The sequence below is a fragment of the Prunus persica genome, chromosome G1 (genome assembly GCF_000346465.2).
Source record: "Prunus persica cultivar Lovell chromosome G1, Prunus_persica_NCBIv2, whole genome shotgun sequence".
Lineage (NCBI taxonomy): Eukaryota > Viridiplantae > Streptophyta > Magnoliopsida > Rosales > Rosaceae > Prunus > Prunus persica.
This window is the reverse complement of record NC_034009.1, coordinates 8,865,522-8,881,756: the sequence shown is the minus strand read 5'-3', so window position 1 is coordinate 8,881,756 and position 16,235 is coordinate 8,865,522. Positions and strand designations below refer to the sequence as shown.

At 35.7% G+C, this 16,235-nt stretch overlaps 3 protein-coding genes and 2 non-coding genes across 5 annotated transcripts; 4 read left to right on the top strand and 1 right to left on the bottom strand.

Annotated features, from left to right (window-relative positions):
• LOC18789120 (30S ribosomal protein S1, chloroplastic) lies at nucleotides 4-3,010 on the bottom strand. The gene is made up of 7 exons (XM_007222642.2): nucleotides 2,611-3,010; nucleotides 1,936-2,211; nucleotides 1,678-1,758; nucleotides 1,113-1,394; nucleotides 915-1,025; nucleotides 539-625; nucleotides 4-299 (listed from the first exon to the last, which is right to left on the bottom strand). Exons 1-7 carry the CDS (start codon nucleotides 2,902-2,904, stop codon nucleotides 192-194), a joined length of 1,239 nt encoding a protein of 412 aa, XP_007222704.1. The 5' UTR covers nucleotides 2,905-3,010; the 3' UTR covers nucleotides 4-191.
• On the top strand, nucleotides 3,709-3,779 carry TRNAG-GCC. Its single transcript has one exon. It is a non-coding gene; the product is annotated as a tRNA-Gly (tRNA).
• On the top strand, nucleotides 3,869-3,939 carry TRNAG-GCC. The gene has a single exon. It is a non-coding gene; the product is annotated as a tRNA-Gly (tRNA).
• LOC18792278 (galactinol synthase 2) lies at nucleotides 7,910-10,150 on the top strand. Its single transcript, XM_007222569.2, has 4 exons — nucleotides 7,910-8,377; nucleotides 9,007-9,327; nucleotides 9,430-9,564; nucleotides 9,692-10,150. Exons 1-4 carry the CDS (start codon nucleotides 8,087-8,089, stop codon nucleotides 9,929-9,931), a joined length of 987 nt encoding a protein of 328 aa, XP_007222631.1. The 5' UTR covers nucleotides 7,910-8,086; the 3' UTR covers nucleotides 9,932-10,150.
• On the top strand, nucleotides 11,962-13,429 carry LOC18793556 (stress-response A/B barrel domain-containing protein HS1). The gene is made up of 2 exons (XM_007225859.2): nucleotides 11,962-12,209; nucleotides 13,080-13,429. Exons 1-2 carry the CDS (start codon nucleotides 12,070-12,072, stop codon nucleotides 13,267-13,269), a joined length of 330 nt encoding a protein of 109 aa, XP_007225921.1. The 5' UTR covers nucleotides 11,962-12,069; the 3' UTR covers nucleotides 13,270-13,429.

Below are 16,235 nucleotides of genomic sequence, written 5' to 3'. Positions count from 1 at the left end.
ATCATTTTGAAAGCTATATATATATATATATATATATATTCAAAATGAATAACAAATATAAACAGTTTGGTTAAAGCAATGCGATTGTGAATTGGCATTACAGGCAGGCAGGCTGGGGTATGTGCTTTTACATCAATTTCTACAAGAAAATTTAAGCAGGAAAAACCCCAAAATGCTGAAGAACTTTTGTCTCACTCGGTCACTTCAGCCGGGGGAACATCGCTCAAATCTAAACCCTCTACTGGCAAGTCTGAAGTAAGCGGACCCAAGATCCCATCAGAGCTGAGGGTTAATCCACTCTGCAAATTAAGGACAGACGCATGGTTAAGTTAATAAAACTGAGAACTTTCAAGGTTAAACACTTTTTGATGCAATCGAAATGAAACGTAAAATTTCCCCATTGGATGGCTACTTTCATCTGCCCAAAAAGCTGATTTAAGTTCATCCAATTTTGGTTTCCTAATCTAGCCTTCTTTTTTCCATTTTATATTCAGATCAAGTCATAGAACCTATTACAAGGAAATAACGCAGCAAGTACCTCAGGCTGGAAACGGAGCATGTCTGCACGAGCCATAGCTTCTGCTTGAGCAATTCTCTGCCTGAATGTCTGCGCCATCTCCTCCGCCTATTGGAACAAATCACAAACATATATACAGTCATTTATCTGGTTTCAGGAAAGCTAACTAGTGTACAATTATGTTAAATATTAGGAGAAGAGGGAAACACATGATAAAACTTTAGCTTTTCTTGTCCTGTCAGACTACAAGATTATAAGACTATGTTCACTACGAGAAATTACTATCTATAGGGGAAAAAAACACAAGAAGAAGACAAGACCGACCTTCTCTACTAGAATTAACTATCCAGTAAGTGCAACTAGTAAAGATCTTTGGAGTTTATTATCCAGAAAATACCTTCTCAAAGACAAGCTTTGGATTGCGAATCATATCTCCAGGAGTAGGTTCTAACTTCTTGGTAGAAAGACTTACACGGCCTCTCTCACGGTCATGGCTCAATATCATGACCTACACAAAGAGTAGCAGTTTAGAAATGCTTAACAGAGTGGCAACAAATTCTCAGCCAATAACTTGCCTAGGATATAGTATCTATACCTTGAGAGTGTCACCAGGTTGGAGAACTGTTGCAATATCAGAGACTCGGTCATGACTGATCTGACTAACATGAAGTAGGCCGTTGATTCCACCAATGTCAATAAAGGCACCATATGGCTTCAGGCTTTGAACAGTTCCCAGGACAACTGATCCAATTCCAAGCTGGGCTTGGTTGTCTGCCATGGCCTTACGGTTGCTGAGGACAAGCCTGGACTGTTCTTCATCAACCTCAACAAACTTCAGAGGAATCTCTTTATCAAGAAGCTCTTCTGCCGTTGATTTCTAAGATATACAAAAGTAAATGTGACAAACTCAGATACTGTAAGGGCTAAATGTGATCAAAATTTGGAACTATGCTAGTGATAGCTGAATGCAGGATTGAAAACAATTTCGGGAGAAAGAAGCAAAAAATATAATGGAGAATCACTGCCTGTTCATTTTGGCTATTATTACTTACAAGTTACAACTGTATTATTTTACCACACAAGAAAATGCAATCAGAAAGAGTGTAAATATCAAGCTAAGAAGACGCTTGGAAGCTTAGAAGCCAGGTTAAAGAACTAACTGTTGATATCTGTGAGAAAGGAACAAAACCTCTAAGGCCTTCCACCACAGCCACCACTCCACCTTTGTTCGCACCAACAACCTGCATAAATATATTTTAACAGAGCTTTCTAAGAATATATAGAATAAATAGTTAAACACATGAATTTGTCTGCAAAGAAGAAGAAGAAATTTGTCTGGAAGACTACAATTTTTTTCTTTTTGATGCTTCAAATATACAAGAACTCCAGGGAAGGAACCAAGACAAGCAGATACCCACCTTACCCTTGACAACAACATCCTCAGCTTGGAGCTGTCTACATCTTTCCCATGCAAGGTCATACTGGATAGACTTTAAACTCAAAATCAAGCTATCGTCAGCTTCATTTTCACCAATAATCACAAACTCCTCTCTCACTCCAGGAACTATGCCTACTTCTTCTACACTTTTTATTTTGTGAATGCATGCCTCTTGCACAGGCAAGTACGCCGAAGACTTGGCAGTAATGTCGACTAATGCCCCATAGTTATCTATATTGAAAACTGTACCCTTTACCTGATAAAGAAAAAGAAATTCAGATGCACAAAGTTAACAAATTAATCTTCCATGGAATCACAAAGACTATGCAGTAACGATTACTCACTCAAGCTCACATTGCCAAGGTATGGGGTAAGTGAAAAAAAATCTCAAATCCATATAATAAATAAACTTACATAACCACCAACAAACTAGTGCCCATTTCTACAACTTTATACAACTTTAAAAGATAGAAGAGAAATAAAAAAAGAGTTCTTTTGGGTATGCTTAATGTGAGCCCAATAACAGAGAGTCACAGACCCAGTGTCAAAGTTGACATACAGACATGTAATTTCTTCATTTGAGCTCATACCCATTAACCCATTTTCACTTTAAACTCAGAGGAAAAGAAAAAGAAACAAAATTTACAAGACAGACCTTAGTTCCAATCTCAGAATTGAAGTCATACTTCTCCAGAGCGGAGTAAAAAGAGTCGAGATTGAAAGAGACGCCTTCCATGGGGGCAGTACGACACCGTTCGTGGGCATCTTCGAAGAGTTCTTTGAGCTTGAGGCGCTCTTTGGTCTGTGCGTTGGAAATGGCCACAGCTGAGACTACGGGAAGCAAACCCGCCATTTTGTTTTGCTTTGGAAAGACTGATGGCTTTGAGAGCCGCGAGGTTGAGAGTGGCGGGCATCTCAAGCCTGTGAATTGTTGAGCCAAAGACGCCATGTCTCTGCTTCACTATCGCTCACAGTGCTTTTGAGGAAATTGAACGCTTTTGGTCTCGCTTAGATAAGGCAGTGATTTGGAGAGAGAGAGTACTTGCATGGATAATGTGATTATGTTGAATTCCATGGGTCAAGATGAAATTAGGCCCATTGAAGTTTATCAAGATCAATTTTTGGGCTTAAATGGGTCTATGGCCCAACTGGCCCACCATCCCAATTAAAGACTTTTTCTTGAGGTGCTATTAAGAAATTGCTCCTCAAGGGAAGATTGGACCATGTTCCCATATTATTTGATCGAGTCCCTTCAATCATAGGGTGCTTCTAATAACATAAATGAACCCTAAGATTTAATTAGAGCACCCATCATTGTACTTTTACCATAGAGTGGAATTCGAAATCGAGGTCTCATTCACAAAAGTGAAAACAATTATAAATGAATTAATAATAAGTTGGTTTTATGCATCCATACTAAGGGAGTGGAATGTTCTGCCGTTATTTATTTGGCTATAACATGCTTTTAACGAGCTCATTGAAAATGCTCTTAATATTGTTTATGCTTATCACCTATCATCTCGCATGAAATTACCACCAATCCTGTATTTAATCTTAACCTTCATTTGCGTACTCTCATTGTCCTCTTTTGTTGCCCTATCTATAACTTCTTTCAACCCTTTCTTGTTCGGTTTCAGAAACTACTAAATCTAGCTCTTGTTTTATAGTAACTAATAAACCGTTTCATCAAAAAATAACTAAAAAACGGGAAACAAACATTAAATACCATAATACTGACACTGACATTCAAGCAGCACCAGTGGTCTAGTGGTAGAATAGTACCCTGCCACGGTACAGACCCGGGTTCGATTCCCGGCTGGTGCATTTGTAACTTTTTATCATTTTTTACAATTTATTTAAATAATTTTTCAGCCACTTAATCAAATAGAATAATACGCCGACATTGCAGAAAAGCACCAGTGGTCTAGTGGTAGAATAGTACCCTGCCACGGTACAGACCCGGGTTCGATTCCCGGCTGGTGCAAATTTATGATTTTATCATTTTTTCGTAAAATTATTACTTAATTTTCACTTTTCTAGTTTGTTGTTGTAGTCAAAGTTAAAATTAGGGGCGTATCATAGGAGTTTAAACCCAGAACTATTTAGGAGGATATCAAAGATCTGTGCCAATTCAATTAACACCCAAAGCTTTCACTTTAGTTAACGTTTCTTTTTAATAAGTGTTTTATGATAAGGAAAAATCGAGAAAGTGTAATCTTGAAAGATCACAACTAGTTTTCTTACCACTTTGATTGCATCTCCAATAATATGTCACCTAATTTACTGGAAGCAATTTCAAAAAGAAAAAGGTAAATTTGTTTAAACCATATCTTCTGATAAATTGGTAAGTTCTTCCCACGAAAATTTATATACATTTTATCAACGTTCCAAGCAATGCAAGTAAATCCTTTTTCACTACACTTAAAAAAAGCACAGAAATTTTGGAATTTATATATTATCCTCAACCAACCCAAAGCAAACACTTCTATGATTCTCCACGTATGCGATATATAGTTTTCAGCTGCAATGACCTTATTCGTTTACAGACTAAAGCAACTACATCATGTTATTGCTTTCTCTTCTCCTTCTACTTTGTACAGCTTCCAAATCTCAGAAAAAATAAATAAATAAAGCGCGCTGAATTATTCAGGCAGATTCCCATGATTTTGTGTCACCATGGACACTTGTTCGCAGGATACAAGCATAGAGTATATACATGTCCAGGAGCCAAACCAAAGAATAAATAATGAATGTGACGTTTTTTCTTCTTTTAATTTATGAAAAAAAAAACGATATATTTTATTGCACAAGTGTTGTACGTGAATCCCGAGCTTCTACATTGTGACAACTCCAATCAATTAATAAGATCACAACCAACTATAGCATTATTATTTATTATTTAAAATTATCTGTTTAAGTTAGTTAGTTACTAAACTAAACCCTTTATAAAATGTTATCATTTGCTCATGACTTTACCTTAATTTGGTTCAACTAATATGTTAAAAAAAAGTGTGCGCAGATTTCAATATGTGTTTGGTTCAAATCAAAACGACGTGCTCCACAACAACTAGTAAATGTAATGAGCTGTAGTAAACGACAATAGCTAGGGATCTTAATCTTTTGTGCATAGTATATACTATCTTTGCAATGGCAAACTGATCGATCTCTCCACTATGGGTGTTTCAACCGTGTGGAACATTTTGTTCGTCAAAAACAAAAACAAAAGGATATTATTCTGAGTATATCTTAGCCTTTTGTTTTGATCTTCTTTTGCTTGTTTGTGTACAATTCAAAATTTGATTCTTTACCAAAGCAATATGTCTTCCTCTAATTTTGATGGAGGAGCTTTTGTGGAAGAAAAGTAGAAATGTTGTTAAGAGCTCGTTTGGAAGTGATTCTGGATAGACCAATCATTTAAAATCACTTAAAGTAATTATATTGAGAAGCATGTGGGATGTGTTTTTTCCTTATAAGTAATTTTGGCCCTCCCAAAATCACTTCCAAACCAACTCTTAATACTTTAAATTTACAATTCAAGTATACAAAATATACTTTGAGAATTTCTTCTGCTTTTGTCCCGTATTCTTTGATTCTCATTTTGTGTGTTCAATTACTATAACACAAAAAATTTGGTGGAAAAGTGTAAATAGATAAATTGAGAGTATGAAATCACACACAAAAAAAAATTAAATAAATAAAAATCCTCCATCTCCAGGGAACTCAACCTATCTTGACTAAAGCAAAAAAAAAAAACGTATAAAAGATTCATCAAAATGGTTAGCCTTCTAAATTCTATAAAAAGAATGATTTTTAGCTAGTATATTTTTCAAATTATGAAATTAACTCAGTACACCATATTTAACTATCAAAAACACCCATGGTACACCCTAATACACTCTATCACACAACACCTAACTCATTCATGAGTCCAATTTTACTGTTACCAAATGCCATGTGCCCGACATGTTTCCCTTCTATTTTTTTGACATGTGGTAAACCACTTAACAACACTTAAACATGTGAAATCGACCTCCCATCATCCCCCCACCCAGCCAACCCCATCCTTCCTCCTCCGACTTAAGCCCTCTCGCATCCAACCCAACCCTACCACCACCGCCCTTCTCTCTCTCTCTCTCTCAGCCAAACTCCACCCTTCCCCTGCTTATCGCCAGCCAACCCAGACCCGATGAGCATAAGATTCTAATAAGCCCGTAATATCGTGTTGGAACCCATCTCCCTTCAACTAGTAGAAGAAGGAAAATTCCAAAGAGATTTTGTTTCTTAGACTGTTGAGGTTGCTATCAACCCAAAGGTATCTAATTAAGAAGAAATAGGTTGTATTGGAGTTGTTGGAAGTTGGTGTTTATGGTGCAAACGGCAACATAATTGTCATTAGATTCATCAGAGGGTGAAGAGCTGGAGTTCTAGTGGGCAAGTGTGAGAGCCGTTTGGGAATATGCTCACTTGAAACCACCAACACCGTAGATGAACATCAAATGATTATTGTTTTGGGTGGGTTGAATGCATTAACCAAATCTAATGGACGAACGCCACATACACATGGAAGATTCTGACTCATTGCAAAAAAATTAGAGCAAATAAGATACTTTGGATGAGAGAGAGAGAGAGAGAGAGAGAGAGAGAGAGAGAGAGAGAGAGAGAGAGAGGGAGGGACGGTGGTGGTGGGGTTGGATTGGATTCATAGCGTTCAACGTCGCTCCGTCGAATATTAGGGTTGAATACGGTGAGTAAGGTGTACTTACTAAAATTACATTTGCTTCACAATTCAATATATCTTTTTTGGTCATTTTATATTAGGGTAAATTAGTAATTTAATAAATAGTTTGATAGTAGGGTGTACTAAGTTAATTTTAGAGTTCGTTTAGCATCACTCTTAATTTTAAGCATAAAACCCAATTTATTTTTGTCTTACTGGTTTTTAATTTATTTTTGGCTAGTATGTTTGCTATCTAGAAGAATCTTACTCAATTAAGGTAAAACATTATTGTTGGTACCTAAATGGAAAAGGAAAAAACATTAGGGAGACTTTGGAAAAACCCAAAGAAAAGAGAAATTTTTTAAAAGAAGTCAAAATGGACAAAATTGCCCTTATTTATTTTTGGATTTCTTAATGAATCATTTACATTTGCATGTCTTTGATTTGAAAGTCGAGAAGTTTTTCTGTCTTTTTTGAAAAAGGTTTGGCTTTTTCCAAAAGTGAAAGTTTTTTTTATGGCTAAAACCTAAATTTACTAAAACATTATACCGATTGAATCTGAACTTGTATATTTTTTAAGCTTCAACTAGAAAGAATTGAAATTGATTTCTGATATTTACTTATGAATTAATTCCTGAAATTATCAGAAATCTCTAAAACCTAGTCACTCAGGATCCTAAAGTTGATCGAGGATAAAAAAATAATGATTTCCTAATTGGTACGTATTAACTTCTCCTCAAAGAAAAATAAAATTATAAAACAGAGGGGAGTTTTTTTATTTTATTTTTATTTTTAAATTTAGCCAAACACTAAAAAAATTGCATTTATAAATTACGTCAGTACATATACAAAAACCTCAAGGCTAGAACAAACGCCATAGCTTCAAAGAAATGAAAATTATGACATATGGCTTATGAATTTGCATGCCGTGTTGTGATTCTCTAAAAATAAGCATCCTTAAATAAGAACTTCTGCTGTTTATTAAGGAAAATATTATTTAGTATCAAACCCTAACTTTCAGCACATATTCTCATATATATGATCAAATATTAGAAAATATCAATAATTATTAAATATGAGTGAGTGATGTGCTGAAACAGGAAAAGTTGAGAGCCTTATGCAAACAGTCCAATCTCTTTATTTTGTTGCCACGTACATGCTGATAAATAAAAAAGGTTACACAGAATCATGTACACTTGACTCAAGCTTTTTCCAGACTTGGCATTTTCCCATATCAAATGCCACCGCATCAAACATTCATGCCTCTATATAAACTCATCTCTACTTCTTCAATTTCCTCAATAAATCTTCAGCATCCAATTTTCTTTATCTTGTGCTTTCCAAAACCCTCCTCTCAAATAATTTTCTGCTTTGTTCTGTGTTTTTTATCTCTCTTTCTTTTTTATCCAAAGATATGTCGCCTGCAGAGACAAAAGAACCAAAGAGGGCCTATGTGACCTTCTTGGCTGGAAATGGAGACTATTGGAAAGGTGTGGTTGGCCTGGCCAAGGGCCTTAGGAAGACCAAATCTGCATACCCACTTGTGGTGGCCGTCCTGCCTGATGTTCCTGAGGAGCACCTCCAGATTCTTGAATCTCAAGGATGCATTGTGCGCCAGATTGAGCCTGTCTACCCTCCTGAAAACCAAACTCAATTTGCCATGGCTTATTATGTCATCAACTACTCAAAACTTCGTATTTGGGAGGTACCAAACTAATAAACCTTGTGTGTTATTGTTTTATTTAGTGGTATGTCGGTCTGCCGATTTAAAATTTCGCATAGTTCATTATTCAAACCTACTGACTGACACTCTATTAACATAACTTATTGCACTATTACGCATGTTGATTTAGTTTAATAACATTCAGTTAGTACTTCAGAACATAAAAGACCGGATCACCCACTTAAACCATGCATATAAACAAAATTAAATTTCGCATAATTCATTGTTCAAAACCAACCGACACTTTTTTTGGGTCCCACTTAGACACTTTATCAACATAACTTATCACACCATTACGCATTATCATTTAGTTTAGTAACATCCGATTTGTATTTATGATATAACATATCGGATCACCGATTTAAACCATACATATGAACAAAGTTTCACATGATTATAGAAACGGATCAACACTTTTTCAAAATAACTTGTCAAATTATTATGCATGATCAATTGGTTTAGTAACATCTATGTTATTAAATAAATAAAACATGTTACTCTATTTGGCAAGAGAAAAATTTCCCTTAATTGATTGATTTACCAGTCATGAGTGCATTTCAATCATGCAAGTTAACTGTGTACCATATATGTAAATGAATATACATATGTAGTTTGTGGAGTACGAGAAGATGATATACTTGGATGGAGACATACAAGTGTTTGATAATATCGATCACCTTTTCGACATGCCCGAGGGTTATTTTTATGCTGTGATGGATTGCTTTTGTGAGAAGACATGGAGTAAGACTCCTCAGTATAAGATTGGATACTGCCAGCAGTGCCCTGAGAAGGTTCAATGGCCAGCCGACTTGGGCTCACCACCACCACCTTACTTCAATGCTGGCATGTTTGTCTATGAGCCTCGTCTTCCGACTTACTGTGATCTCTTAGAGACCGTCAAAGTCACCCCTCCTTCCTCATTTGCCGAGCAGGTAATTATAATCCAATACGATCCTCTGTTTGTATTTTCTCTGTTGATTTCATCCTTAAAACTCGCCTAGGGATTTTTGAAAATTAATTTTGATGATGTGCAGGACTTTTTGAACATGTTCTTCAAGGATGTATACAAGCCTATCCCACCTGCATACAATCTTGTATTGGCTCTCTTGTGGCGCCACCCTGAAAATTTGGACATTGACCATGTGAAGGTTGTTCATTACTGTGCTGCGGTATGTGATAATCGAAACACATCTCATCTATATATATACAAAAATGTTCTCTAAGTAGACTATCTGGCGATATATAAATATTTATCTGACAAGAGAACGTTGCGCATACTATAATATGTTGGTGCAGGGATCAAAGCCATGGAGGTATACAGGAGAGGAAGAGCATATGGAGAGAGAAGACATAAAGATGCTGGTGAAGAAGTGGTGGGATATTTATGAGGACCCGTCACTGGATTACATTAAGAATAATGATGATGATGAAATTGTGGTGAAGGCAGACGAGCATGTAAAGGTTGGACCACCCTTTATTGATGTAATATCGGAGACTGATGCTGTTGACCAAAGGAGTGCACCATCTGCCGCTTGATTTGGTTAATTACTACTTAATTAAGGGATTAATTAGTCTCCCAGCCATATTATGTATGAACTAAATATATATGGATATGAAGTGCATGGGATTATGGATAAAAAGCTACCAATTTGTATAGTGTAGGAAACTACACTTTTATAGTGTGTAAGTCGTGGGTTGTGTTGGTAATGTGACCCGATCAGTTTGCAATAAAACAGTACTATATTGCACTATTTAGAGTTTTATTCTATTTATTTACCTTCTTTTTGTTATGTACTTTTTGGGTTGGGGTTTGGGGCACGTTTTTCTACATTATGAAGGTAATCTACACTAAAAAAAAAACAATGGCAATAGTCAAGTCACCAAAAAAGGCATTTAGTCACTCCATCATTAGTCATCAGATGTCACTAAATAATGATAACTATTGTCACAATTTTTTGTAGTGAATTTCAACTTGAACGTTTATCCTTATACTCGAAGTCCCAGGTTCAATTCTCTTTTTTTTCATGTCGCTTGTATATATAAAAAAAAATTCACAATATGTGAGCGTTTTTCATTTGATGTAAGTATTTAAGAAAAGAGATTTTCCAAATCAATACAAAAAAAATTTATGTTGGAAGAACCATAAATTATGATCTTTGTGCTTTGAAAGTACTAGTTACAATTACTCTATCATTTGAAGTCCATTTTGAAAAAGTAATAATAATTTCTTTCTTCTTTTCCTTTTTCATACAAGTTGAAGTAATTTAATTATTAGCAGACATGAGCTTAGTTAAGGTGGTTAAAGCGGGTGTGATCCTCACTCTGCACCCGAATTTGAATCTCCCTCTCTATAATTTAAATTAGATTAAAGTAAAATATTATTTGTACAAAAAAAATAATTTAACTATTAAACATTTGAACAAAGTCTTTAAATTTGAAATATTCGTATCGAAATGATGCATTATAATTAATTGTTTATAATAATCGTACTTCGTTGAAATTATTCTATTAAAAATTTGAGATAATTGTTGGTACTCATTGGTTGTGTTAAGAGTAATTTAGTGGGTGCACTTAAAGTTAAATAATAGTAGGAATAGGTTCTCTTTTATTTTTCTTTCACTATTGAAGGAATGGTTTCAATAGAAACAAAATAAATATATAATTTAATAATTAATAAAAGTTAAACAAATGTTTGTAACTTAAGAGCGTTTATTTATGTATTTATTCTTTTAGCATTGCTTTCAGGAGACATTCATACTTCATGAAAATCACAATTTTGCACACATACAAAAATATCTAAAAAATAATTCATAAAAATCACAGAAAGAGAAATCTCTACACACATATCAAACTATAAGAGCACTTCCACTCGTTGTGCCATGGCAAAATTCACGTGAATAGTGACTGCCATAGCAATTTGTTTGATGCATTCTCACCCATTGCTATGGCAACCCAAGGGCAAATTTACATAAGATATGAGGAAAGGAATTTGTATGAATTTTGGTGTGGGAAGTGAAGAATATGGCTAGGTATTTATAGAAATTTTTTTTTTGAAAATTTTGGTGTTTAAATTAGTCGTTGACGTCAGCATGACGTCAACTTGCCCAAACAGCAACCCAAGCAAGTCTTGCCCAGTTTTGTGGCCCACTTCTTCCATGACAATTTTTTCTTGAGTGGAGGTTATTTTTGGAGCCTAGGCCCCTTTTGCCATGGCATGAAAGTAAATGTTCTTTTTGAGAAAGAGAAATTCATTCATAAAACCACAAACGTACAAAGAGTGACATGATAATTCAGGTCACTTTGGACCATTACAATAAAAGAACAAGTCAAAAACAAAACCTAACACAAAGACCTCCGACGAGAACCGCAACTAGATACCAACACAAGGAGAAATGGGATCAGAGTGCGGCTAGGGTTTTCTTATGATGATTTGAAAGTAAATGTTCTTACTCCTAAGAAATAAGACAAGTATTTTCCGTGCAGTTTTTGTGGTTGCCTTATCCAATTATAAAAATATCCTATAATTTATTATTTTAAAAAAAAAGAAAAAAGAAAAAAGAAAATGGTTGGCACGTTTTTTTCTTTTTCATTGAGTAAGTAGGTGTGGAGTGGACTGCGGAGTGAGAAACATTAGAAAAAGGAGAAGATTCAGAAGACGGAAGAGAGAGAGAAAGATGGAGGAAGCGAAGGGAGTGGTGAAGCATGTATTGTTAGCAAAGTTCAAAGAAGGAATCTCAGAGAATCAGATTGAGGAACTCACCAAAGGCTATGCAAAACTCGTCGATCTCATTGAACCCATGAAGTCCTTCCACTGGTACCCACTACCCAACCCTTTCCCTCTTCCATTTGTCCTCCTCACACTAATCTCTGTTTTATATTGAGTTCAATTCTCAGATCTTCTTGGTAATTCATATTTAAAATCCTTAAATTGAATTTAAAGACTTGATGCATTTAGGTACCTGTCTTTTACCGCAATTTGTTAACTTGGGAAGTTATGTTCTAGCCAAATACACATATCTTGTCGTGTATTCACCTAATTTGTGTCCAGTATCATCTTTCATGTAAAACAGAGTTTTTAGCTTATATTTTTTGTGTCACTTTGCGTTTCCTGATTCAGTGTGGGAGTCAGATGGGTCCTCAAAAGGCTAGATTTTTGGAAAACTTAGCACCCATTTTTCAAAAATTGCAACTTTTGTTGAAAATCTGATGTTGAAAAGGGGTTCAATCATCAAATATTGGTTAAAGTTGCAGTTTTTGTCTTGAAAAAAAGGGCTATTTGTATTAGATGGGCAAATTTTGGTTATTTTTCCCGGAACTCAAAATGCTAGACCATCTTCTTATCACTCAGGTTCACTATTTTCATGTTTGGCATATCACTCTGTGGTTCCTTGTATCATCCCAAGAACATATAGGATTAATTTATGACCCAAGACCTGAGCATCTAACTGAAATGCCAATCTTTTAACCTGAACAACTTCTTTAGCATTTCATAGATTATTAGACACGACTTTGTAGTTTTTGTTCATGTGTGGCCATGGAATTTTCCCAGATAGTGCCCCCGCACCAAAAGCTATCACCAAGTTTTCTCTACAGTTAGTTAAGTTGCAGTTAATTTTTGTGACTCAAGCATTAGGATATGTGGTCTGCATAACTTTTTAAGTGTTCGTTAATGTTTTGTAATCAGGGGAAAGGACGTGAGTATCGAGAACCTGCATCAAGGTTTCACCCATATCTTCGAGTCTACCTTTGAGAGTATGGAGGGTGTGACGGAGTATGTAGCTCATCCTGCCCATGTTGATTTTGCAAATTTGTTCCTTTCCCATGTGGAGAAAGTCATTGTGTTCGATTACAAACCAACTATGGTTCGTGTCTAAATTGGAAGGCCTATCAAAGGTGTCATATATCATGCTATTGCTCTGAACGGAACTTAATTTTCTCTGTAAGAGTTTGATTTGGCTGTGTTCCTCTGATTTACAAACACTCTGTAAAATTCAATAATGAGAGATGAGCTGATGTTGTTCCACTTCCAAGTCATTGCTTGCGTCTCAAATTTTCATTTCATTGCATTTGACTGTTTGAACTCTGTATTGAGGTTGATGTCAATTTATATTTTGTTGCTAAAATCTCCGATCTACAGAAACTGTCAAGCACGAGCTGGATATGGTTATTTCTTAAAGCAACGAAATTTGACATCCATGACCTCAAAAGGGTACATAAAAGCATTAGTATGGTTGAAGCAGCATATGAGAGATTACTGAAACCATACTAGAAAGATCTAACAAATCCCGAGTATCATGCCAGAGTGTTGATGGTTCAGCTGGTGACTGCCTGAAGTTCTCTGCACACCCATTGAATTCTCCCAAGGCACCAGATGCTGCATCTCTTACACCCCTATAGACACCAAGCCCTACACTTTGCCTGGCTTGCTGGAAATCAGCAGTGCCATCATTGTAAATTGTAATTGCTGGAACAAGATGTGTACCTTGCCCTCAACTGAGGATTGTCCGTAAGTTTTTGCCACTGGACTAGGTGGTCTCTATTGGGCATGGCATTGGAATGTGCCAAATCTACAGTGACATAGACAAGGCTGTGAAGAAGTGACTTGGTCACGCACGCAGGGATCCGAACTTAGGACCTGTGAACAAAAAGAAGCGTTCAAGGTTTTAGAGCAAATAGAGTTTAGATCAAATGCATAGGAGGGAGCCATAGCCAAGAAGGACATTAGCACAATGCAAGCTATGGAGATTGAGGTTATGCTACAGAAAGAAGAACCCATTTTTGCCAATTTCTTTGAAGCTTTTTTTCTTTGTTTTACAGAAGTGTTACAATTGGTTTCTTTATATAGTGACTCATGGGAGGTGTGGTTTTACTTCTTCGGTAAGTAAAAACATTGACCATAACGCGTCAAAGTTTGTCGAAGTTTTTCCAAGGTTAGTAATTAGTTAAGAAACAGTGTATTCATGGTTACGAGTCAAACCTCTTCATTCATTTATGGATCCGGATTCTCTTCATTCATTTAATGAGGTGGCGTATGAAGGAAGTTGAGGTTCCATCCCAAAATCAATTGGCAATGGGGGGAGTAGCTCAACTCTTTATAAGCCCTTACTAGATTTATCAACTTTCCAATCTTCACATTCTCACGTATAGAGAACAAAAATAAAGCAAATCATGGCAGAGAAAATCATAGCAAAAGATCCGGATCCATTCATTTATATACTTCCATATTCCCATTGTCCGCATTGTAGTAATTAGGTAGAGGAATACAACTCTGAATAAATGGAGTAAATGTCATTCTTATGCAGAGAAAGTCTCACGAGATACATGCATTTGAGAGTGTGACATGTAACTACATTATGCGGTGAAGTGTCATGAGATACAAGCATTTTGAGTGTAAAAGATAACTACAATCTGAATTGGGAATGGATGTATCTCGTGCAACTTCACCACCTAAGAATGTCGTGTGGTCTAATGGTGCTAAGTTTGTTGTACCTAAACAGGATTAGGCCTCATTACACAACTAATAAACCAGGTCGAATTTTGGCAAAGGAAGACGAAGTTTGGTCGGTGTGCATTTGACCCATTTCTTTTACAAATGGTAAAGTTTATTCACCAATTACTTGAGTTTCTCTCTTACTCTTATATCTTCTAAGTCATGTAGTTATGAAGTAGTAGCATTTCCACACCCAAAATTTCATTTCATAAACAAACTCTCTATTGTTTTAAAAGTCAATAGCTTGGTTTAACCCCCCAAAAAAGAGGTCAATAGCTTAGCCCAAGCTCAAACCCCTCGATGGTATGGCCCAACAAACACAAAACTAGCACACAGGTTGGTATGAATTAATTTAGGTACAAATTAGTGATTAATTTTTTTATTTATTTATACAAGCAATATTAAGGAAATGAAGATTCAAAAATATGACCCCTGCAAACCCATTATTCAATAATTAAATTATTAGATTAGTGGGTTCAGGTATATTATACAAGCAGACCCAAAAAAGAAAAAAAGAAATTTGGGGAGGAGACAAATAGTTATATTATACCAGGACTGTGAGTTTAAAAATAGTTCCAAAGTTTCTATAAATAGTATAGCCGCGCGGCTATACCTGTGGTTTTTTATTTTCATTTAAAATAGTTTAGCCGCGCGGCTATACCTGTGGTTTTTTATTTTCATTTAAAATAGTTTAGCCGCTCGGCTATACGCGGGGTTTTTTTTTCCTTCTAATTTTTCATTTAAAATAGTATAGCTGTTCGGCTTTACAACGGTTTTTTATAAAAATAAAAAAGGTATAGCCGCGCGGCTATACCAGTTTTCACACATGGGCACCTAGTGCTAGGCTGTCCTTTTTTTTTTTTTTTTTTTTTTCTATAAATAGTCTAGCCGGCCGCTCCTTCGACCTTATGGCTCTTTGGCTGTGTGATTTAAATTAAATTCAATAAGCTAATTCATTATTTATTTATTTGAATTATTTTTAAAATTCAAATATCATATAATGTTTTTGTCTGATTGGGTTTGTCCTTAACTAATACCTGTTGGAACATGTATCAGCCACTGTATTTAAACACAAGCCCTAGGTCTGTATAATTACATCAAAGAGAACATTCATATCATCATTCTTATATATATATATATATTTAAATAATATAGCCGCTCGGCTATACATTGTTTGACATGTGGGTCCCTTTTTTTGGTACTAAATAGAATAGCCGAGCTGCTATACTCTTTGGGTATTTTTCAAAGAGTAATGCTGCTATTTGGACACACAACATTGACCACCTTAACTGACCACCTTATGTGGCAATTGATGTGTCATGCCATGTCAATTAATGAATGCTGCCATGA